The sequence below is a fragment of the Ursus arctos genome, unplaced genomic scaffold (genome assembly GCF_023065955.2).
Source record: "Ursus arctos isolate Adak ecotype North America unplaced genomic scaffold, UrsArc2.0 scaffold_5, whole genome shotgun sequence".
NCBI lineage: Eukaryota > Metazoa > Chordata > Mammalia > Carnivora > Ursidae > Ursus > Ursus arctos.
The window spans coordinates 87,029,622-87,056,113 of NW_026623067.1; the positions used below are offsets into that span (position 1 = coordinate 87,029,622).

Below are 26,492 nucleotides of genomic sequence, written 5' to 3' on the forward strand. Positions count from 1 at the left end.
CAGAATCAGTAGATACAGAATTACAGACGACTTCCACTTATAGAATTTCATTTGTAGAGTTATAGATGATTTTACTTACAGGAATGAGTAAAGAGGAAGAATTGGTAGAGAGGAGGATGTTGAAAATTCAGATGAAAGAGGGAATAAAGGGAATAAATTAATGGAGTGAAATTGAAAGGAAATGGAAGGGCATTGTGGGATAGGTAGAGAAGTTGTTCTTGAAGAGAATCCAAACCATCTCCTAAAGAGAGGGAGGGAGGTAGGAAGGGATAGGTGTGTGTGTAGAAGCATTTGCAAGTACAGAGTAAAATAGAAAGTTCAGTGAAAATAATAAGTTGACTATAAGAGGCTTTTGGGGATTTCAGTGGAGAAATCTGCAAAACATCTGGCCATTTGAGTCTGGAACACAGGAGACAAGTCTGTCTTGGTTGTCATAGAGAAAGGAGTCATCTCTGAACACTCCACAGGAACAGATTTTTTTTTCCTGTTGTTTTTTTTCCCCTTCTTTTTCACTGATAGCTCCCTAGAGCCTAGATTACTGTCTTGAACAGTGGAGTTGTTCAACAAACATTTGCTCAAAATAAATAAATAAGTAAAAGAGATCACGCAGGAAGATACTGTAGTGTGAGGAAAAGGCTAAGGCCGGAAGCTTGGGGAACACCAGGTGGGTAGGGCAAGTAAGGCTTACAGTGGAGACTGGGGAGTAACAGGAGAAGGGAAAGAGGCAATCCAAGAGAACAGATGCTTCATAAAGAATTTCAGGAGAGGAGCAGTCAGTAAGAGGCAAATGCTGGGAGACCTTCTGTTAGTTTTTCTATGCTGTATAACCAATTACCACAAACTTTATGGCTTTTAAAAGAAATCCATTTATTGGTTCACAGTTCTGTGGGTCAGAAATCCAGTCATGGCGGGGCGCCTGAGTGGCTCCGTCGTTAAGTGTCTGCCTTTGACTCAGGGCGTGATCCCGGTGTTCTGAGATCAAGCCCCACATCAGGCTCCTCCGCTGGGAGCCTGTTTCTTTCTCTCCCTCTCCCCCTGCTTGTGTTCCCTCTCTCACTGGCTCTCTCTCTGTCAAATAAATAAATAAATAAATAAATTATCTTTAAAAAAAAAAAAAAAGAAAAAGAAAGAAATCCAGTCATGGCATCTGAATTTTTTGCTCAGGGGCTTGTGAGACTAAAGTCAAGGTGTTGGCTGGGCTGTGTTTTCATCTGGAGCTTGGGGTTTTCTTCATGCTCATGAGGTTGTGGTAGAATTCATTCTTTGCAGTTGTAGGATTGAGTTCCTCATTTCATTGCGGGCTGTCAGCTGGGGACCACTTGTAGCTTTCAGAGGCCACCAAAATACCTGGCTCTGTAGCCTCCTCCAGCCACCTTCCTCATAATCTCTCTCATTCTTTGAATCTCTGCCTTCAGGAAGAGACCAGTCTCTTTTAAGGGGTTACCTGGTCATGTCACATACACTCAGAATAATCTTAATGAGATTTCAGAGATGAATGTAACTAAGTTCACATCATAAAGATCATATGCTTTACTCAGCAAGAATCTTAAAAATTTTTGTTCCTATTTAGAAATAGTTCTAATAAACTTACGTTCATGATTTCTGAAAGTACCATCGATTAGAAACAGCAAATGGTAAATAGCCAGTGCAAATGTGGGGTGGGTGGAGGAGAGCAGTCAGGCACTGTCGGTAGCAGAAGTAATAACCCATACTTTAGTTAAGATTTTATTTACTTCTTTGAGAGAGAGAGAGATAGCAAGAGAGAGCAGAGCAGGAAGGGGGTAGAGAGAGAAACAGGCTCCCTAATGAGCAGGGAGCCTGACGTGAGGCACTATCCAGGGACCCTGGAATCATGACCTGAGCCGAAGGGAGACACTTAACCAACTGAGGCACCCAGATGCCCTGCAATAACCCATATTTTAACACCAAGGGAGGAATCTGGGGGAAAAAAAAGTAGAAAATATATTTGGAAGAATTTCCAAAACTGAGTCTTAATAGCCTTAACTCAGCAAGATAAAGTCAAATTATGTTCATTTTAAACTCTATAAGAAGATAGAAATACATAATTTATTTTTTGAGGGTAACCCTTTTTTAAAGATATGGCCAAAGGAGACATCTCATTAGTGCCAATTTAGTTCCAAAGTAAATCATTCTTTTAAAAATTCTGAATTTTTACTCAAGTTTTAAGATACTGTAATTAGCCACTTGATTTTTTATACCTTTAAAGCCTCAAGAGAATTTGTGGATTAAAAAAAAAAAAGCTATGTATAATTCTTAGAGCAGTGAAGCTGATTCTTAAAAATTCCAGTTATTAATTCCTTGGTTCTATAAATAATCTTGTTGCTGCCCAGTCAGTGTAGGGAAGGGAAGAAATGATTTGATTTACATTATAGATTTGCACTTGTTATTTTTGTCATTGGGAAAGTTATCTAACCACTCCAAACTTTGACTTTCTAATCTATAAAATGAGGATAAGAAGACCTGCTGTATGGTATTATAGACAGTTAAATCTACAGAACAATGCATGTATGTACAGAGCCCAGTTAGTGCTCAATAAATGTTAGCTACCCTCAGCGTTAGAGCCATTTCCTAAGAAGGTCAATATTCTTGTTTCAGCAGAGAATTAGAGTGGTATATTATGTCTGTCTTCTTTGACATAGCTCTTAAAACTTAGCAATAGTGTAATTACTCTTACTTTTCTTCATGTATTGGACAATATTTAACACAAAAATAGTTTGGCTTTTCACTGAACTGCTTTGAGATTTAATAAATTTATAAGGCACTGAATGAGGCATTTCTGAAATATGGATCCAGACTTTCCTGTGTCTATATTCAAAACCCTCTCCCCTATTTTAGTGTTTTATCTTTAATAGTAAAATAGGTCTTTTTAACTATCATTAATATTTTGTCATTTTCAGTCATGTCTAACCTTTCACCATTCCACCATAATGGCTCTGTGGGTGTGCATGCATGTGTCTTCATATTACCAGCATTCCACAGTCTTATAATTATTATTAATTAAGTAGTACTGTTCCATTTCTGTTTTTATTATATTTCTTGAGATGTGGTATTGAAAACAGTGCATCATTTTTTAGGTGTAAATGAACCACAGTTTTATACTTAATGTTATAAATTTGAATATAATAACTGTTTCAGTGTAAAAATTCAGCTTTTGTGTAATTACCATCCCCCCCATGCCTTAAGTTTTTGAATGAGTGACCAATGCCCTGCATTTGGTTGACTTTCTGGATGAAATATAGGCAATGCGTTATGGTGGAAAGGAGAGTAAGGGAAGAGGTAGCTTTGTCATCATAGGTGTGTCATGGGGCAAGTCCTTTGACCTCCTCTGACCTCCATTTTCTCATTTCTTATGAAGTGAAAGGTTGAACTAGAAAATCTCTTAACTCAGAAGGTTCCTTGTGCCACTGATTCTACATGAAATAGTTTTGTTATATAACTGCTTTTGGGAAAAAAATGTGGTAGAATAAAGACTGGTCCAGTAATTTTTATACTTATTTTCACTGTTGATCTTTTTAATATATGCCCTATCTGCATAAACTTTTATTGATCAGCTTATTTTTTGCCTAGGAGGTAGTTGACTTTGAAATTTCTTCTTTATTTGCTGGCATCTTATTATCAGAAACAAAATTGGGCCCCAAAATATCAAAAGAAGCTTCAAACCACATGTGCTAATTAGTGTGGAAGTAGTTGCTAGCAAAGCAAATGAAAAAGTTAGCCAGTGTTCCGCTACTGCACTGCAGGTGAATGCAAACCAAGAGAGAAAATCTTGGGACCTCAGTAATGTGGAGCTGTGAATATTGCTCTGTAGTTTCTGGAATTATTGGGGCTCCTGCTGGGCAAAACTGTCTTTGGGACTGCAGTGATACCTCTGACAGATTTTGGGGCACGGTGTTGTTCTAATCAGAGATAAGTTTCTAAAATCTGCAGTGGGAAATGAAAGAAAAAAAGTGCACGTGTGCTCATTTTAATCTTACTGTATGAGAATTTCTGAGAATAATGCAGTTTTTGACCAGGTTTCCTGATTAAGGGTCATCTTTATTTTTGGTTTGTTTAGGGTAGCTGATAATTACTTTACAAAGTAAGTATCTGTTGTTTCTTTGTTAGCTCTGTATTAGTTTCCTAACAAATTGCCACAGACTTGGTGGCTTAAAAACAACATAAATTTATTCTCTCACAGTTCTGGAGGCCAGAGGTCCAAAATCAGGGTGTCTGCAGAATTGGTTTCTTCTGGAGACTCTGAGTGAGACCCATCCCATGCCTCCCTCCCAGCTCCTTGTGTCCATTGGCCGTCCTTGGTGTTGATGTGTAGACCCATTACTCGGATCTCTGTTTCCTACTTCACATTGCTTTCTCTTCTGTGTTTTTTCCTCTTCTAAGTCTTCTTATAAGGATGTTTGTCATGCATTTAGGACCCACCTGGGTAATCCAGAATGATCTCATTTTGAGATTCTTAGTTTAATTATGTCTGCAAAATCGCTTTTTCCAAGTAAGGCCATATTTATATATCTTTTGGGGGGGCCCATCCAATCTATTACAGTTTGTGTGTGTCTTCTCTTTAATCATCAAGAAAGTTTTCAGAAGTTGAAGCTTTGATTGTGGGTGAGACCTTTACCTTTGAGAGAAGCTAGTTCTTTCGCTGTTCATTCAAATATTTTTTGATTACCTATTCTGTGAGCCCTAGAAATATTAAGTGAATTTGCCCAAGGTCATGTGGTCAAGCAGCTGAAATTTAAATTCAGCTTCGATACCATATTTTTGCTCTTAACCACTATGCTATCTTGCCTTTCTGGAATAGCTTTTGCCGGCCCCTCATCTCATACCTCTCAAGTACACTTTCCCAAATCCCTCAAAAAGAAGTGTGTAAATTTTGGTCAATAAATGTCTGCTTAATTGCTACAATAAATTGGTACAATAAATAGAGGACTTTCTAGACTCATAATGTAGATGGAAACCCTTGATTCTAGTCCTGGCTTTGACTGTAACTCAGAGTAGGATCACAAACCTCTCTGAGCTTCTGATAAAACCAGATTATTTTTCTAGTATCTTCCAGCTCTAAAATATTATGACTGTTTTTTAAAAACAGATTTTTCTGATTTTGCCTATAGAAATTTAGAGGTCGAATGTCTTTGTATATTATAATACATCTATGAAATAGAACTTTTCCTGTATTTTGATTATGGTGCTGGCAGCAGTCTATTTAGAGAGGATTTACTAGTTATTGGTGCCAGGAGCTTTGATAAGTCCTTTCCATGCCATAGTAAATCCTGTTAGCTGACTTACAGGGTAGAACTATTACTATTCCTAATGGATAGTACTATTATTCCCAGTTTATAGAGAAGGAATTCAGTGTACAGAGAGCTAGGCACCTTGTCCCAAGTGATATAGATTGGAAGTGGTAGGGCTAGGATTTGAACTCTCTCAGTCTGACTCTGTTATCTACCCTCTTAACGATTGCTTATATAGCTTCTGCTATATAGTTTCTATAATTTAAGTGATGTAATATAGCAGCAGTTGAAAAACTATCACCCATGGGCCAAATCTGGCCAACTGCCCATGTTTTTATGGCCTACAAACTAAGAATTGTTTTTACATTCTTAAGTAATTGAAAAAAAAAACAAAAACAAAAGACTATATTTTGTTACATACAAAAATTATGTGCAATTGAGACTTCAACACCCATAAATAAAGTTTTACTGGAACATAGCCATGCTCATTGTTGATGTATTGTCTATGGCTGCTTTCATGCTGCAGTGCTATATGGGCAGAGTTGAGCAGTGGTGACAGAGGCCACATGGCCTAAATATTTCCTATCTAGGTCTTTACAGGGAAAAAAAAAATGTACCAACCAATGTAATATTGCTGGTTATTTATTTATTTATTTTTGTGTTATTGTTATAAAAAAGACATTAAAGAGAACTTCTTTTTATGTAATATAGTATCTTTTTAAAAAGGCATGTTTTAAATAAAGCTTTAGATTATTTCAAATTTCTTTTTTTGTGTGTGGCTACACACTCCTGTCTTTTAAAAGTTTTTTGGAGATATAATTGACATATAACATTATATAAATTTCTTTTTAATATTGCATGACAAAATAAACATTTGTCAGTAACTCAAGGAATGATAAAAATATTTAGGAGATTTTATTATTGAAGATTGTGTATGAAAAATGCATGTGTAGGCATATTACTAATAGTTTATAAATTTTCATAAACTATTACATGAATTTCATAACACAATGTCCAAAGTATATTAAAATGTCTTCTGTGTTTGAGGTAATTTTATATATTGTACAATATCCTTTGTGTCTTTTGATGACTCATATTTAATGATTCATATTTGAGATTCGCATTCTTCATTGATATACTTAGTTTATCCTTAGTATGAAGAAAGTGAAACTATTGTTTAAATCTTAAGTGAAAAAATTATTATTAATTATTTGGTAAATGTGGTAACTGTATTTAAATTAATAATCCAGTTAGCTAATCACAAATAGCCATTCAACACAGATTTCTCATTTAAATCTGCCTCAGATGTCTTTTTAAGAAAACTGCATGTTGTATTTCCGGTGAAATTATATGCTTGCATTAATCTACCAAATAATTCTAATGAACTGGAACATGCCTGTTGAAGGCAGAATTAAGTATGAAATTGTAGTAGATCTCACGTGGACTAACCAGATGAGTGTTAATCTTTGTACTTGTACATTTTTTTTTTTCCTGTTCTGGTTTATGTAAGCATAATTACATGAAAACAAAACTGGTTAAGAAAGCATTTTCTTAACTATCTTAGGCATTCTGATTAGGAATCTCCATTTCATAATACCCAATGAATTGAAGTCCAGATAATTAGTATTACATCTTCATGGCTTGTATTTTGCTTCATTTTTTCCTATCTCTTTAACATGAGTTTTAAAATGATGTGTTCTTATTAATTTTTTTAGACCTAATGTTATCTAAATAACATTAGGTTTCTTAAGGTTAAGGGAATGTAAGGATAAGCTGTAGAACCAGAGTTATTTCCAGCTGATTTGAATGTGGTTTCTTAAAAATATAGCTTTATTTAAACTTATTTTTTCAAGAGTCTTTACCAGTCCAATGATTCAGAATGCTTGAGTACTTTGCTGGTTGAATTGCTTTGCTAAGAATTCATTGGCTGATAACGGTTTTTATTATACTTTTAACTTGTTCACTCTTGTGTAAAGACTTTAAAATAATGAAAAGTATCTGTAATGTGCCAGTCAGCATTTAATTTATGTATCTTTATTTAAAAGTAAACTTTTCCAGTATTATGGTGTTTTTGTAATTCAAATAAAAGAACTTCTGAAGAATAATGTTTACAAGTAAACATAAGTAAATGGTAGGACAAGTATCTGTTTACATTAAATTGTAAAGACCCAGTTAAAATACTTTGTTCTGATGTGGAGATTATTACTTTATTGTACTTTATCAGGAGTTAGAAGTTTAAAATACTCCCTGAGGAGTGAATTTTGACTTCTGAAAGGCTCTGGTTGACTATGGCTAAGTGATATTTTGGGGCTTTGGAAGAATTTTCGCAGAGTCTAAGGCCATGAAAGTATATATTAGAATCAAATGCCCTGCACCTATAGAATATTATTCAAATTCCCTTGGATATTTAAAAAAAAATGTGCTGAGCTTGCTGCAGGCTTTCGGGCATAGCAGTTGGTGTTAAATAGGCCTAGATTGGCTCTGAGCAACTTTCTCTTTTTCTTGCCCATCCTAGAAATTGTGAATCCATCTGATTACAAGACATTACAGATATTTGTAGCAGCTTTTCTCCTCCTTTACAGGAAAGTTTCTTCTCCCTAACCTTTTCTGAATCTTAGATGAAAAACATTGCAGCTACTTACTCATAATGCTTGGCAAGGAGAGAATATTTACAGTATAGATCTTGAAATAGGAGACCTAGCCTGACAAAGGGCTGAAGATAGTGAAGAACAATTATGGTTCCTTTAAAACTTAGACTCTGTAAGATATGTAGGTCATGTGAGCGTAGGGAAATTTCATCAAGACATGCATAAGAATATATACTCCCTCTGGCCATTCTTTTAATAAAATAGAGGCTCTCCATATTCAGTGCTGTCACTTCTAATGCAACAAATCAGGTTTTTACTTTAATTACATGTTGAGTCAGAAAATATATAATCAGAACCGAAAAGAATGTTGTGGGGTGGAAAACTCGTCAGGAATAAAAATTTAAGTACCATTCATAACTTCTCAGACACTTTATTGGAATCTTCACAAGCTTTTGCTCTAAATGAGTTAGCCACAGGAAACCTTTCTAGAGAGGCCTTATTTAGGGGTTTAGTGAGCTCTGTAGTCAGAGCTATATAAAACCTTGCCTCAAGCTGATGGGTGAAAATGAGATTTGTTATTTTTTTCTATGAGCATTTCCAATAAGTATAGATTGCAGTATTCTTTTCTGTAAGGACAGGGATGGCCAAGACTAGTTACGAAATTACTGGGGAATTCAGTAGGAGCAAAGGGATTTGGTGAATGTTCAGATTATTAGTCTTTAAACTTTTTCTTCAATGTAATGATTCTGCTTAGTAAAAAATACCATTTTGGGGTGCTGAGGTGGCTCAGTCGGTTAATTGTCTGCCTTAGGCTCAGGTCATGATCCCCAGGTTCGGGAATCGAGCCCCACATCAGGTTCCCTGCTCAGTGGGGAGCCTGTTTCTTCCTCTCCTGTTTTCCCTGCTTATGCTTTCTCTCTCTCTCTCCTTCTCTAACAAATAAATAAATTGATTGATTAATTAATTTTTTAAAAAATAAAACATAAAAAATACAATTTTAAATAATAATGGCCATTGTTCTACCTTTAATAATTTTGTGAAACCTCTGGTATGGTTACGTGGTGAATACCCATTTTTAATTTTCAGATGAAAAATTGTGGTTTGAATGCTGACACCTAATCAAAGATATTCTTTTTTTTTTTTTTTTTAAGATTTTATTTATTTATTTGACAGAGAGAGAGCCAGCGAGAGAGGGAACACAAGCAGGGGGAGTGGGAGAGGAAGTAGCAGGCTCACAGCAGAGGAGCCTGATGTGGGGCTCGATCCCAGGACTCCGGGATCACGCCCTGAGCCGAAGGCAGACGCTTAACCGCTGTGCCACCCAGGCGCCCCTAATCAAAGATATTCTTGATTTCAAGTCTGATATTTGGAGTTATGCGTGACTGCTCTAGGCCAGCAGTTTAGTATGCTGTTCATTTTTGTTGACTCTACACTACTTATTGCCTATTGATGAAATAGTTACTGAACTTCTGAAAATACCAGTAAATCCAGTGGGTGCTTTATTAACTTAAGCAGGTTGGAGCCTATTATAAAGGAATAGACACCTGGTCCTGAGATTTCTAGCATTCATACTGATAAAAAGTAAGCCCTGGAAGTAGTATTTAACTTTAATTGGCAAATTATAATTCATTGATACATTTTTATTTCTGGATACATATTATGCCATTCCTGAACCTGTTTTTAATAAGCTAAGTGCTCTTTGTACCAAAATATTGCACTATTTATAAACATAATTAGCTAGTTTACAAATCAAAATCATTGATAAATGGCAAGAGGGAGTATATATCCTCATACATGTCTTGATGAAATTTCCCTACACTCACATGACCTACATATCTTACAGAGTCTAAGTTTTAAAGGAACCATAATTATTCTTCACAATCTTCAGTCCTTTGTCAGGCTAGCTCTCCTATTTCAAGAGTCAATCTTTTTGAAAAATGCTGGAGGAAGAAATATTTTAACTCCCAAGATTATCTTCTGTTGTTTTTGAGGGTTTCCCAAAATTTAAATAAAGGTAAAGCAGATTTCCCAAAGTCAATATGACTTAGAATGTTATGCGTAATTGGGATGACTGGTTAAATCTGAATTTGTCAGTTTTGTTTGTGTCGTAAGAGTCCTTTGAGATTCTTTCGTACAAAAGAGTCGTTCAAATAAATGTACTCTTTTATTTATTTATTACATGATGTCTGATAGCTACCATCTTGCTTAAGCTACCCTCTTGCTTAAATATGTCATTGATATGTAGTATATTTTTGAGGTGCCCTGGGTGGTTCAGTTGGTTAAGCATCTGACTCTTGATTTCAGCTCATGTCATGATGTCATGGTCATGGGATTGAGCCCCAAGTTGGAACTCTATGCTCAACAGGGAGTCTGCTTGAGATTCTCTCTCTCCTCTCCTCCTGCCCCCCCAACCCTGCCCTGCTTATGCTCTCTCTTTCTGTCTCTTTCTAAATTAAATAAATAAATTTGTAAAAAATCTGTAGCATTTATTTAATGTTTAGATAATTTGAATAAAAAACTGATAAAGCCCTCTGCCCTCTTGGAATATATATATTGTAAGTGTGAGTTTGGGCTTCCAGATATCTGGTTTGTATAACAGGATGATTAGGACCATTCATTGAAATGAGAAATTCCCAGAAAAGGGCTATTTGGGAGTTAGGAGTTCATTATGAAATAAGTTGACTTTTTCTGTCTTCTCTAGTAGAGAAGTCACATGGATATTTTGATGTGTACACAGGTTTATAGCTCAATGATAAAGTCAGATTTGGAGATTTAAATTCTGAGCGGGCTTGGTTTAGGTGGTAATTGAAGTTGGGACATGTAAAATGTTACCCAGGGAGGAAAGATAGAGTGAGGAAAAAGGAGACCTGAGCCAGTGGATCTTAGAAGCACATGACCATGCTATGCCTCTTGGGTGAGAGTGGGTCAGGGCAATAAATGTTTCATGTAGGAGTATATGGTCAATAGAGGGGAATTCTCCCAAAGAGGTCAAGTACAATAAGTGAGAAATGTCTCTATCGGATCAGTAAAATGGAGTTTGTTGGTTAATTGAAAGCATCTGCTTTGCTTGAGTGATGATGTACAAGCCAATGGGGGAGGACTGAGTAATAAGTAGGAGGAGAGGAAAGTGGAGACAGGAAGCATAGATAACTCTGTTAGAAATTTTGTTTATGGAAAATAAGCAGTAGCAGAAGGATGTGTGGTGAAGGGAGAGGCTCATCCCTTCCTCTCTTCATTCTTTCCTCCCTATCCTTCTCCATCCTTTCTCTCTTACTACTTCTCCTTTTTTTCCCTATACGAGCAACTTAAACTGTATAAAAGTTGATGGGATAGGAAAAAAGTTTTCAAAGAGAGATCTATTAAGTTCTTATAAGGTTTAAGGTTCTTGGGAGAGCAGGAGGAGATGTGATACAAAGTACTAGTAGAGAGGTTAGCCTTAGATGGGAGACGGCTACATAATTCCAAATGGGAAAACAAATTAGAAGGGAAGAGAAGTAATAGATTTTTAGGTTTGAAAAGGCAAGATGAAAGGGTTCCTGGCTTGTAGTTTCTTTGTACTGGAGAGGGTAGAATGAGGCAGTTTTAGGCCCAAGAGAGTAAGAAGTGAGTTGGCCAGAGAAATGTAGACTTATTGTCAGATATTTGGGGCCCATTTGAAGTTAAGAATCATGTGATTCTCTCCAGCTGTGATGAATTGCTTGAGTGTATGCTCAGAGAGAGCGGATGGTTGGATCTATCCAACTATCCAGGGTTGGGGTTTGCTACATGGGTGCAACTAGGGTAGGATAGCAAGGGAGTTTAGAATATTGGCAAGAGCATCATTGGAATGATATATTATGGCATCTCAGTCAGATAGGGAAGAGAAGAAAAGAGAAGGTGATTGATTAGGTGAAACAAAGAGAATCAAAGCCTTAGGGTCCAGTGAAGTTGAAAAATGGTTATAGTGGTACTGGTTGAAAGCAAACTGATGGGATAAGAGATTGGCCAGAAAAAGAGGAGCTTTAATTAGTTAATTTGGAGCTGTTACATGTGATGATAACATCCAAGAAGAAGCCATGACTGATGTAGAAGAGAATGTTTCCCCTTCTAACCCCGCAGAATGGAAGCTTTGTGACATTTCTTGAAGTGACTCTTGCAGAATAATATTTTCTCCCCCCACAAAAAGTACATGTGCTAATGTGTTATTAAGGCTCTGAGACACACTGCATTTAAGAAACCTGCTTAAGGGGCGCCTGGGTGGCTCAGTCGTTAAGCATCTGCCTTCGGCTCAGTTCATGATCTCAGGGTCCTGGGATCCGGCTCCCTGCTCAGCGGGAGGCCTGCTTCTACCTCTCCCACTCCCCCTGCTGGTGTTCCCTCTCTCGCTGTGTCTCTCTCTGTCCAATAAATAAATAAAATCTTAAAAAAAAAAATGAAACCTGCTTAAATTTAATTAATAAGGCAGTTCTAAAATCTGTGGGATTACTTAACCTTTTGTGGTATAACATCTGTTAATCATCCAAACTAGGGTTTTTCCAGACATGTTGAGCAATTATTTTGTATGTCATGTGCTGAAACTGTTCTGTTTTATTTTTAAAGATTTATTTATTCATTTGAGAGAGAGAACGTGCGCAGAGGGTAGGGCAAGGGGAAAAGGAGCAGGCTCCCGCTGAGTGGGGAGTCAGACACAGGGCTCAATCCCAGGACTCTGAGATCTTGACCTGAGTGGAAGTCAGTAGTTGGCTGCCTAACCAGTTGAGCCACCCAGACACCCCTGAAACTTAAATTAATAGGAATAAGTAAAAGTAATTATCACAACATAATACAACACAACACAATAAGTGTTCTTTATAAAGAAGTTTTACATTTATATTAATGTCCTTCAACATTAGAAGATTTGTTTTCCTATTCAAAGTAAATATATGTCCAGAACAAAAAAAATGTAAGTTAGTGTATTATTTTGTTAGTGGAAATTGCGACTTTTATAATTGCTTATGGAAATCTTCAATTGCTAGTGAATAGTCTAGGAAACTCTGCTATATTAGTTCCATGTAACAGTCAACCTAGGCAGTAGAGGTAAAGTACATAAGGGAGTTTGTTTACTCATGTAACTAGATATATCCAGAGATTTAAACCATGTCATCAAGAATTTGTCATCATTTCTCCGCTCTACCCTTTGTTGTGTTGACTTTATTCTCAGGCAGCCAGTACCTGTAGTCTCACAGTATGGCAGCTTCTCTCGGAAGGGTGAGGGTGAGACAAATGGTTGGAACCTGACTGACTTCTTCCTAACACAGGTCTCCTAGTCGGATTTTATTTGCTGATAATAGAAGTGCAATATTATAAGTACCACATTCCTGTCTTTAAAATTTATTTTTATTTTTAAAATTGTTTTAGAATATTCTTTTAGGTCCCACAGTTTCTGATTCCATTCTAATAAGTAAAATCTTGCCTGAGGCCTTGAAACTACAAACGTTCCCAATTACTTGTTCCGGTAACAAAAGGAGCTCTGAACAGATAGCAGGGTTATTGATGCATGTGCACTATGAGAATACTAAAAAGTCAAACCATTCAGAGAACTTTTTAGATGACGCTGGAAACTTAAAACAGAGTTCATACCGAACTGAAGTATGTACATAGTAGACTTTATCGTATTCTTCTAAGGTCCTCTGACCCAGATACAAAACCAGTAAAACTCATCTTCCATATCCCTCAAAAGCAATCAACGAAAGAAAACCAAATCAAACCAAAATAATAAGAATGAAGACTTTTTAGATATTCGGAGTTTAACCCTTAAATGCTCTTCTGAGGAATATAGGCTTGAACTCTGAAGGCCTTTTGTGGTCATTGACTGCCTTAGAATATGGTATTCAAATACAAGTCTGTAACTTCTGATAAATTAATGGCATTTTCTTTTGTCATACTGAAGATCCTTAAATTGTGTCTTTGTATTTTCTTGGTTTGTGACTAAAAGGGAATAAAATGATGACTGGCAGTTTGCTTGTCTTAATAAAAGTGCAAATGAATTTCTGTATCCAGTTTGGATATAGAAAGTCACAAGAGACTGTATGTGAGGGCTGAAAGTTATCTTCTTAGATGCATAAAGTGGTGGGTGTGAATGGAAAGCAGAGAGAACTCCCTAGCACACCTCCGCCCATCCCCCAAAGAGGCTGCAAAGCTTGGAGAGATTTATAGTTCCTAGAGCAGGCAGATTGACTTTGAAGCTTAGGCAGGATACTGGCATCTTGCCAAGGCTCAGATTCCATTCTTAGCTGAAAAGAACTCCTGATCTAGCTCTCAGAATGTTTGAAGCTGGTGGTGAACTGATTCAGACTAAAGCTGCAGCAAAAACCAGACACAGATTATTACCTATAGTCCCAACCTAGCAGCCTGACAGAAAAAGGAGTATGTATCCCTCTTTACTGAATTCAGATTCTACTGTTCATTTATACAAACCATTCAGCACACAATCAAAAATATATGACACACTAAAAAGAGAAACGGAGAAATAAGAAATGTGACTTACAGCTAAGAAAATAGACACAGGTGGCCTAGTTATTAGAATTATCAATGTCTTTAATATAGCTATTACAAAAATGCTGAGGGATCTAGTGGAATAGATTACAATGGGTATGAAAAATGGGGTATTTCAGTAGTGATATGGATGCATTAAAAATGGAAATTCTGGAAATGAAAAATATATCAAAACTAAGGAATTCATTAAATGGAATTATTAGTAGATCAGTGAGATGTGATTATAGGTGGATAGAAAGTATCCACATGGAAACAAAAAGGGAAAAGAAAAACTGAGTATTTGAGATCACCGAGTGATATCAAATGGACAAACATACATGTAATTAGAATCTAAGGAGGGGAGGAGAGAGAGATGGGAGTAGAAAACGTTTCTGAAGGGACAGTGGTTGAGTGTTTTCTGACACTTTCAACCCACAAGTCCATGAAATTTAACAAACTCCAAGCAGGATAATTAAAATAAAATTACATTTGCTTATATCCTTGTTTATTATAAAACTAGTCAGGGAAAAATATTTATTTTGAATAGGGGAATAATGATACGAATTATAGCTGACTTCACACCAGAAACAGTAGAGACCACAAGACAAAGTGTTGAAAGAGAGAAAAAGAAAAACATCAACTTTGAATTCTATAATCAGTAAAAAAAAAAAAAACTTTAAAAATGAAGGCAAGGAATAGTTCATACCCATATATAGCTATAGGATAGCTATAATCAGAAAAATGGAAAGTAACAAGTTTCAATAAGGATGTGCAAAAATGGAAGCCTCATACATTGCTGGTGGGAATGTAAAATGGTTCAGCTATTGTGGAAAATAGTCTGGCTGTTCCTCAAAAAGCTAAACACAGAGTCACCACATGACCCAGCAATTCCACTCCTACATGTATCCCCAAAAGTGTTGAAAACAGGTGTATCTGCAGTTCTTGCAGTACCATTCACAATAGCCAAAAGATGTTTTTGTCATTATTAGTAAGACTAAAATGATAATGGCTAATATTTGTAAGTATTTATTTGTAAGGTGAGAGAAGGAGGAGAAAAGAAAGGAAAATGTGCGACAGAGGTGGGAGAGGGACGAGAGGTAAGGAAGCTGCTGTTGGAAAGACGGGAGCAGCTTATTCAGGAAATGGCAAAAGGGTTATTTTGACCTGATCAAAATAAGTTGTTAAATAGAGTGTGAGCTTGGAGTTTGTGGGGTGTGGCTGGAATTGGCCGAGTGCCTCCATTATTAGACATAGGGATCTCTAATGAAATAGTACTTTTGCTCTCATGATAATGCATTCTTTGTCTTATAAGTTATTAGTTTAAGCAAAGAAGATAAATTTCATGCCTTATTATTATGTCCCTTATTTGTTTTAAAGGCAGAATCTCAGGAGCACATGTGTGGCTTAGTTGGTTGAGTGTCTGACTCATGATTTAGGCTCAGGTCATGGGTCATGTGTCGTGAGATCAAGCCCCATGTCGTGCTCCATGCTCAGCCGGAAGTCTGCTTGAGATTCTCTCTCCCTCACCCCCTGCCCCTCACCCCACACTCTCTTTCTTCCTCTCTCTCTCAAATAAATAAATGAATCTTAAAAAAAAAATAAAGGCAGAATCTCAGTTGAGTCTTGCTAATTTAACCCAGAATAGTATAATTTTTTTTTAAAATACTGAGATACACAGTTGTTTACTGAGCAGAGCCTATCAGCACTTAAATTGTAGAGTTTTCTTTCTCGTAAGAAAACTGACTGGTGTGCATTTTGCGCTATTGGATAATTTACAAAAAGAATATCTATAACCATTTTGCCTATCCATTTGAGAAAAGCACCACAGAGCATGAATTGTACTTAGATTTTGAGTAGGAAAGACGCTGATTATAGCCTCCTGCTTGGGTCTTGTTTCCCTAGAGACATCACCTTAGTTAAGAGATACACAGTCAAGAAAGCAAGAAGAACAATATGACATTTTACAACCTGGGTTTCAGCGAACTCTATTCTGTTGTACTGTAAATTTTCTTAGCATTGTTATTTTAAGATAAAATCTGAATAATCATTCAAATGTTCCTTTTGCACATTTGGTTTCCAATTTCATTATTTCAGAATATGAAAATGGTTGACTTAGCAAGTGGGCTGTCTTTCTCTTAATAAATATTCTTAATATGCAAGCATCAAAGAAAAACAGCATGACAAACTAGGTTACTAGGCAGTGAATACTTCTGAAATGATTTGTCTTCAGTCAGAAACCAATTGCTCGAATAAATCACTTACAAACTGTTTCAGTACTTAAATTCTATATCCCAATGGGAATAAAAACTGTATTCTTCATTCTCCCCAGCAAATCAGCATCTGCAATAGACTAAGTTATTTGTTTATTTATAAATGCATTCCTTTATGAAGGACATATCGATATTTGCAGTATTTCATTTATATTATGGAGTCATTTATCAACAGACTAGAATTATTTTCAGGAGACAATCTTCTCTGAGGTTATAATTTCCCTGTAGTTATTTCTCACAGAATCCCTCCAAATTTCATGGCGCTTTGCATAAGTAGTCTCAAAGATATTTGGCATTCTTAGTTTTTTTGACTGTTTCCTTCACTGTGCAGAAGCTTTTTATCTTGATGAAGTCCCACAAGTTCATTTTTTCTTTTGTTTCTCTTGCCTTTGGAGATGTGTCGTGAAAAAGGTTGCTGTGGCCGATGTCAAAGAGGTTGCAGCCTATGCTCTCCTTTATGATTTTGATGGATTCCTGTCTCACATCGAGGACCCCAGTTTTGTTTTACAAAGCCCCCCCTCCCCTGACTCCTATATCAAACATGTAAACTCCTAAATTTCCAAGAAAAAAAAAAAAAAAAAACAACGATATTGGGCACTCGGCCTGGAGCTTGAGCATGAATATTGTTATCTTTTTCTTGATCCTTATTGGCTCCTGATTTGTATATCTGACTGTTCCCACAGGGCCAGATCATCACTTTCACTGTTCCTTCTAAGAATGTTATTAGATTGGGATTATTTACAGAAATCTGTGAGAAATAACATTGGTTATTGTTTTAATGTCTTATTATTAGTGTAAAAAGTGTCCCAGTAGCACCTTTCCCTGTAGTTCGCCTTTCCGTTGGAGGCCAAGTTCTGAGGCCACCTCAGGCAGAATGTGACTAAACACTCAAAGGGAAGTAACTCGTGACCAGCCTGCTACGTGGAACTCTTCTGTGGGAGTTTTGCCAGTGATCAGTGCAATGAAATGACTGGGGAGCTGGACGATGGTCACAGAAATTTTGAGTTGAAGATTTTGTTTAGTCCAGTGTCCTTCTGTGTACTGGTATAGAAACTGACAAGCTAGTGAAGTAATTTGCCCACATTCATACTTGTATGCCTTCTGACATCAAGAACCTTATTCTTTCTACCTCAGTGCCTCTTTTAGAGGCCTTGCTCTAAGAACTGTATTGTGCTTTTTGGTTAAAGTTGTTAATTTGTAACTTACTCTGCCATCTAGTTACGCTGTCATTTGGAAGAGCTGCTGATTTTTGTCACTTACTCCAATCAGCAAAGCTTTGATTCTTGCCTTTTATATCTTTGCCTGCACTTCAGTGAGCAGAGAGGGTGGAGGTAACCTGACAGCCTGTTTTACTGCAATCTGGGAGTTTTAGTGAAGAGTAATTTAAAAACCTGATAGGTATGGTTTTACTTGAACTGTAAGTAGTTTAGGGATTATTTTGGAGTTCTTTTTTATAAATTGATAATAAGAAAACTTTTAATTATTATGAAACAGTTTCATATATATTATAAAACATCTCTCTCCCTCTCTCTCTCTCTATATATATATGGAGAGAGAGAGGGAGAGAGATGGAAATTGTGAGACTCTTCAGTCAATTTTATTTTTTATTTTATTTTTTTTAAAGATTATTTTCTGAGAGAGTGGGGGGAGGGGCAGAGAGAGACTCATCAAGCAGACTTCCTGCTGAGCATGGAGCCCAACATGGGCCTTGATCCCATGATCCTGAGATCATGACTTGAGCTGAAACCAAGAGTCGGACACATAACCAGCTGAACCACCCAGGCGCCCCTACCCTTTAGTTAATTTTAAAATAATGAAAATGAAAAGCTCTTCTTGAATGAGAGTGAAAGTGATAGTGCATCTAGAACTTTTCTTTGGAGAGAGATTTATAGCTACACTTACAACATTTTTCTGGGCTTCTCATCAGACTATTATTTCATAACATCATCGCCCTTCCCCCCTTCCCCCTTCTCTGGCCCCCAACACCCTCCACTGTGAGAGGCCATCCTATTGCCCAAACTAATCCCTGTGTTTATTATCTGGAGAAAGCTCTTTACCTTGTCATTACTTAAAGGGGGTAAAATGAGCCCATCATCACCAGCCTTAGCAGGCCAACAGGCAGGATTAGTCATTGTATCCATGGTAATTAAAGGGAAGTTTTTTAAATTTTAATTTCTAAAAGTAGCCATTTAATTCATTGTTACAAAAGTCAGCCTGTCGGTGAATTCAGCACAGTCTGAAGTATTATGAGACCAGAATTTAAAGCTGATATATGATGGTACATAGACCAGCTTTTTAGCAAGTGAGTTTCATGATCTATTTGTGGAAATCTGAGCACCAGTGGAGCTGACACTGGGTAAAATTTTTTAATAAACTTTATTTGTATTTTTTTTTAAAGATTTTATTTATTTATTCGACAGAGATAGAGACAGCCAGCGAGAGAGGGAACACAAGCAGGGGGAGTGGGAGAGGAAGAAGCAGGCTCATAGCGGAGGAGCCTGATGTGGGGCTCGATCCCATAACGCCGGGATCACGCCCTGAGCGGAAGGCAGACGCTTAACCGCTGTGCCACCTAGGCGCCCCTTTCTTTGTATTTTATTATTCCTGTATGAAACTTAAGGTCTACTTAGTGTTTGTGATAATGCATTTTTTAGATCAGCCTATTTAAAGAGTACTTTAAATGAAAGGGTACTTTTTTACTAATTGTATTCCCTCAAACACACAGTGTATTATGCTTCATCACTTAATATAAAGGAAGCACTTTTTGAAGTCTTCTTTATCCCACACCTGGACCTGGCCATTAGACTTATCTGGTGTTAGTTCTAAAGAAAGTGGTTTCTTTTTTGATATTATCAAAAGGTTTTGGGAGAAATGGTTCTCTTTTCTGTCATAAAGTTTGGTGCCCAAAATGTAGCTTGAAGAGAGTTACTGTTGTCATTTCAGTGCATATTATTAAATCTTATACAAATAAAATACTTTCTAATATGTAAAACTCTCCCCTGATTTTTCTACTTTTCTGCATAACCTCTCAGTGCTTTTCAGTTCTCATAGTACTCTTACTTTGGTACCATATTCTCTCCAGTATTTTAAGATCGTTAACTCAGAAGGGAAGCCTAAATTCACAGTAGAGGTGCTTAGTGCTCTCTTGTGAAGCTTTCATTGCCAAACAGGTGAATGTAGCACTTTCAGCTCATCTTTCTGTCAGTAATAGCAGCAGCAAGAGCAGCAGTGGTATCACTGCTTCTACTAATGTCACTGCCACCTCCATAGCCACTCAGAGTCAGGGGCAGAAATTCCCCAGGAGAAGAAATGGGTAAATTGGGCTGGGAAGTAGAGAACTATAGCCACTGCAGTGCTTTCTAATATGTGTGCTATATATAATTTTATTATTATATAAATACATTTTATTATATATATTATACTATAAATAATATAAGTATAGACATCTTACATACTTTAAGTACACTATATATAAATATATGGCTGTATATACATGTGTCACCATTATAATATATTTTATAATGTAATATACAACTGCTGTGTATGCCTTACTCCCCACTCTTCTGTTCTCCATATTCTGCTTATACCTTTTATAAGGTTTACCTTCCCAAACATTTTTTTTCAGAAGACTTTCAAGAACCAGAATTAGATTTTTATTTTTTTAAAAGATTGTTTGTTTGTTTATTTATTTATTTATTTGAGATTGAGGAGCAGAGGGAGTAGGAGAAGCAGGCTCCCCACTGAGCAGGGAGCCTGATGCGGGGCTCAATCCCCAGGACTCTGATCAGATCATGACCTGAGCTGAAGACAGATGCTTAACCGACTGAGCCACCCAGCACCCCCTTGCCATCCCCTGCAAATTAGATTTTTAAAAAAACTTAAAACACCCAAGATGAAGATGGACATTCATTAAAGAAAGGTCGCTACATTCTTTCAGTACTTCAGGTCTGTTTTTCCTTCAGCGCTTCTCGTGACTCAGTACAGGGATTTTTACTAGAAAGTAAAGTGAAGCTACAGCTAGGATGAACCTATAGGATGGAATGCTCACATTCCTAAGGTGATGACCATTTGTACTACATACTGAGATTTATTTTTTAAGTAAATTTTATTAGATATGTACATGCTTTTAGCATGTTAATTTTAATCATGTGCAATAACATAACTTGTAAGTGTGCTCTGAAGAAGGTGTGTATTAATTTTTTCATTTTATAAATGACCAAAACAAGATATAGATAGTGATTTACATGGATTCATAAGCAAGTTAGTAGTGTAAGTGATGACGAAAAAGAAGTTGAGGTCATTTGTTCTGTTTGGTTATTGTAAGATTACTTTAAATTATTAATGTGCATATGTTTGTAGAATGAAAAGAATATTAGTACTGCAACCATTAGAATGAAAAGTAGGTAAAGTGGGAGGAGGCAATTGGAGAGACAGAAAATGAATTTCAGACACTACAGTGTTTTTCAGAGAGTGTATGGCTAAAAATCTCTGCGTTTACTGAATAGAGACACATACCCTACATATTAGAGACGAAGGAAACAAATGATGTTATTTGGGGCCTGCTTTACTTATTTTGTACGGATAAATAAAATTGAGCATCACTACTGATGGAGGACGTAAGGAAATACAGTACATGGCAATAGGATCTTGAGTTCTTTTGTCTACTGCTGATGAACCGTTGAAATGTCGTCATTATTGGAAAATTGACCAGTGCTTCCATTACAAACCCTCACTCGTCCTTCCTTATTACCCTCTAGGTCTCATTTTTGTTCTACTTTCTCATGTTTTCTACCTTCTTACCTAGCCCTTCATTTGCATTTGTTAAATGGATCTAAAGATATAAAATTTTAAGAAAAAGTTCCCTACAATTGTGATATATGATACTTGGAAATACACATCCTAAAGCAAGTAGCAATCTGGATTGACTTTCCTTAGTGGGGTTCTACCACCACCCCCTTATTTTACTGTTTGTGGTCCTCCTCTGGTGGTGTTAGCAGCAGCAGCATCATCGTGACCATGTGAATCTTTGGGAAGTTTCCTAGCTAATTAAATGGAATTCACTATTTAAAAAAACGTGTTCAGTATAGTTCTCCTCCTGCTTTTTCCCTATGATATCTTTTCCTTGAAAATCCCTCACGACTACAGTGCTATCTAAATCTATGTTAGACTGGTTCCTTACAGCTTGTGTCTTTCTTTTTTTCTCCTGCATGTTAATACTTGGTTTCCCATGAATTTCCTTTGCATTTCTTCTTTTCTCTCATCTTATGAATTTTTATTTCTTTCTTATTTTTCCCCCAAATCAAGACCTTTATTAAGAGACCAAAATACTATAGAGTTTATATGCATTTGATTGTCATCTTTAATGTCAGGATGGTTGCATTTTATTTAGTTGGAATATGTGATAAGCTGTGGATAACCCAGCATAACTGGGTATAACTAGTTTACTATTGCTGAAGCCTTCTTTCTCAATCTCTCCAGGAAAGAAAGGAGAGGCTATCCAAATTTGAGTCTATTCGTCATTCAATTGCTGGAATAATTAGGTCTCCAAAATCTGCACTGGGCTCTTCAACAGTAAGTAGGATGAACTCTATGTGCTATCGAAAATAATCATTTTGTAGCTTCTTTTTGATAAACAATGAATATTATATGTAAATTTGTCCTTACAAATAGAAGACTAAGTACATAATATAATTTTTGTGTGCATATGAGTCTGTTCATACATGTACATAGTAAATTCCATGTAACACTGATATAGGGAGGAAGGAAATAAACTTGTATTCTAGACTTCCTGTACTACATATAAATAATTATAGGAAACATTTTAGCTATTGTGAGGCTTTATTGGAAGAAGAGCATAGATAAATTTTTTCCACTGAGACATATTTTTATAATGGGGACTATTGTACATGTATTTTTAAAATGTATCAGTTTATATGTTTGTTCATTTTTTTTAGAACATTTTTATTATTAAATTGAAGTCTATTTGAAATTTGGGTTTGGCATATCACAGTGTGCATAAAATACTACAGATCCCTAGTAACAGCAGCTGTAGCCAAGCAAGATAATGTATATTCTTTTTCCGTTTACATAGTAAAATTTAAAGTATTTTTCTTACTTCATTACCTTTAAGACTAAATTAACAAACTTTTTTTCCTAGCTATCCCTCATGCACAATAGAGCTTTAGAATGATAATGAATGATGGTCAAAACAATAATATTCAGTACAAATTAATTATGTGCGCTGCCCCCCATCTTTCCAAGTTTCCGTATAATAATATCTTAATATTATTTCTTACTCTTTAAAAGTTCAGCTGTTTAAAATAACATGACCTAGTCTTATTTAGAAAAACAAGGTGTTTCCTAACCGTAGATTAGTTAAATGTACATTCACATTTCAGATTTATTTGCTATAATTCCTTTTTAAAATGTAATACATGTTCCCATATTTATCCCACTCAAGCAGCATTCTTTTATACACAAATGAGGCAAAGCATCAGGTATTTTAATTAACAAAAAAGAAGAAAATTATATTTTTATATAAAAGATTTTCTACTTCAATGTTAGCCTTTGATGCTGCTATTATCACTTCCAACCTCCAGAAGTGTTCTACGGGAATAGGGAGGGGCTGCGAACTAATGCGGACCGTGTCCCCTGGCACAAAATAGCAAATACAAAAATAAAAATAATTTTAGCCAAAAACTACATGGTAGAGTAAGTCTCTTTTAAGGCCCATATCTTAATCTTGTTTTCTTAAGTTAATGATTTATAACTTCACAGATAAATACTAGTACATAGGAATGGGTTTATTATGATTCGACATTCAAAATAAAGTATAGGAGCCTTGATTAGGAATCTATGATATATTCTAGAGACTATGAGGACAGGTTTTTATGACTTAGAGAAAAGAAAAAGAGTTCTTGAAAAGAAATATTTAAAAAGGTTTTTAAAAAAGAAAAAATAGCTCTTGAAAGGAAAGTTCAAGTGGTTCTCAAAAAAAAGAAAATCAGGGACGCCTGGGTGGCTCAGTCGTTAAGCATCTGCCTTTGGCTCAGGGCATGATCCTGGAGTTCTGGGGTGGAGCCCCACATCAGGCTCCATGCTGGGAGCCTGCTTCTTCCTCTCCCACTCCCCCTGCTTGTGTACCCTCTCTCACTGGCTGTCTCTCTCTCTGTCAAATAAATAAAATCTTTAAAAAAAAAAAAAAAAAGAAATCAGGTGTTTTTTTTTTTTTTTTTTTAAAGATTTTATTTATTTGAGAGAGAGAACGAGATCAAGAGCAGGGTGGAGGGGCTGAGGAAGAAGCAAACTACCCTCTGAGCAGGGAGCCCTGTGTGGAACTCCCCTGGGATCATGACCCTAGCCGAAGGCAAACGTCAGCCTCCTGGACCACCCAGGCACCCCAAGAAAATCAGGTCATAAACAGAAATGTTCAAATACCTCGGTTAGCACTTGACAAAAGTATTTAGCATTGAAATAAGTCAGCGAAACACATGACCTAGTTAAGTTGTCATTAACTCTCCTTTATTTCACTTAGTCAGAGGTCTGTGCCAGCAACTAGTAGCAGTTTATCGGTAAGCTGATTTTTGAGAGGTGCTTCCCCCGCCCAATTTTCCTTTAGTCAATTATTTTAAGTACTTGATAACAAAGGCCTATTATAAACTCAAGGTTATCTTCAGCTTTACTCTTTGGTGTAAAATTAGGAGAGTGGAATTTAGAGCTTTGAATTTTAGCTAGTGACAGAAAAGTAAGAATTCGATGATAGTGAAAATGGGATAACACTCCCAGTGTTTGTTTTCCCAACAATCTAGGATGCCCAAGAATTTTGTGCCCTGAAGACAGGTGTCTGGGAGTTCTGAGACTTCATGTCACATACATCACTTTGAAGCTCATAGTTATGAGAACTTCAGCTTTTGGCTCTAACTGGAGCCTGTTTTGATAAATCAGTGTTGATCAGAGGGTGAGAGAGTGTTTTTCTTTTATGTACGTGAAGACACGCTCATTTACATATAGAAACAGAAGAAATCCAGTTAGTTCAAGATAATGAAGTTACACATGGTTGGCGATCCTAAAATTATGTAATGATAATATACACAGTCTTAATGAATTAACAGTACAATCTTAACTTTTTAAAATTTGAAGTTATTTACATGTTATCTTCTCCATTTAAAGATGGTCTTTATTCTTACATAAAATTACCAAATTGACAGTGACTGATATAGGTTAAAGTTTGGTGTTAAGAAACTGCTTTTAGCTGAAAGGAATTGAAGTGCCTTTCCCACAAAGCATGTACCTCATTCAATTATACATTGTGATCTATTTTTCATAAATTACCAACATCCTCAAAGCTATGAAATACCCGTTTCTTCTAAGAAAATGTTCCCTTTGTAACTGAGAATTCTAGAAATGTTCACTTCCTCAAGGCCCAGTTGGTCTATTTGTATCTTCATGCTGAAGGCGATCATTACTTCCATTAGTTAAGTGCTCTTTGGTATTTCCTGATTTACTTAGAAATCTTATGAACCAAAAAGACTGAGGCAGTCTGCGGTTTATGACACTATTGTTCACTATGAATAAATGTTCACAGCTTTTTCTCTAAATCATTAGTATCCTACTTGGAGAAGGGGTTTCTCCCTCAAATACACAGGTAACTGAGGTCTTGGGTCTTAATAGGAATGTGAAGGTTTCAGGTGTTAAGTATGATAATCTAAGAAGCATACAATGTAGAGACTACTTAATCATAATTAAAAATTTTTTTGACACAATATAGTATTTTTTAGAGTATTCTAATTTGGTAAATGTAAAATATAATTTTTTTTATTGCTCTAAACAATTTTTTCTCTATAAAAAGTTTAAAATAAACTTGCCAGGGGCGCCTGAGTGGCTCAGTCATTAAATGTCTGCCTTCGCCTCAGGGCGTGATCCCAGGGTCCTGGGATTGAGCCCCACATTGGGGCTCCATGCTCCGCTGGGAGCCTGCTTCTTCCTCTCCCACTCCCCCTGCTTGTGTTCCCTCTCTCGCTGGCTGTCTCTCTCTCTGTTAAATAAATAAATAAAATCTTAAAAAAAGAAAATAAAATAAACTTGCCAAAATGGCATAGTTAAGCATATTTAAAATATATTATGGTGATATACCTCATGTAACATGAGACTCACCATTTTAAATTGTACACTTAGTAGTTTTTAGTATACTCACTATGTTGTACAGCCATCTGCTTCCAGAACATTTCAGTCTCCCCAATAAGATACTCCATACCTAGTAGGAGTTAGTCTCAATTCCCTCCTTTTCCCATTTTCTGGCAATCACTAATCCATTTTTGATCCCTAAGGATTTGCCTATTCTGGACATTTCACATAAATAGAATCATATAATATGTGACCTTTTGTGTCTAATTTTTTCCAGTTAGCATAATGTTTTCAAGGTTCATCTGTGTTGTAGCATGTGACGTACTTCATTCCTTTTGATGACCAAATAATGTTCCATTTATGAATTTATCACATATTGTTACCCATTCATCAGCTGATGGCCATTTGGGTTGTTTCCACTTTTTGGCCATTATGAATAATGCTGCAGTGAACATTGATGTACGAGTTTTTACGTGAACATGCATTTTCAGCGCTGTTTTATACTTGGAAATTGCTGGGTCATATGGTGATTCTATGTTTAAGTTTTTGAGGAACTGCCAAACATTTTTCCACAGTAGTTGCCCTGTTTTACATTTCCATGAGTAGTATATGAATGTTCTAATTTCTTTACAATGTCGTCAATGCTTGTTATTTTCCATTTTTTTAAAATTATATTACTAGTGGATGTGAAATGATATGTCTTTTATTTGCATATTCCTAATGACTACTGATGTTGAGCATCTTTTCATGTACTTATTAGCCACTTGTATATG

The 26,492-nt window shown here is 36.2% G+C and overlaps 1 protein-coding gene across 10 annotated transcripts in view; it reads left to right on the forward strand.

The window, feature by feature from the left end:
- Positions 1–26,492, forward strand: part of FER (FER tyrosine kinase) — a 432,712-nt gene that overhangs the window by 166,134 nt on the left and 240,086 nt on the right. For all 10 annotated transcript variants that reach the window (XM_026498484.4, XM_026498483.4, XM_026498481.4 and 7 more), the window contains one exon: positions 22,075–22,167. In XM_026498484.4, the coding sequence (XP_026354269.1) occupies positions 22,075–22,167 (93 nt within the window). The remainder of the gene's footprint in view (positions 1–22,074; positions 22,168–26,492) is intronic.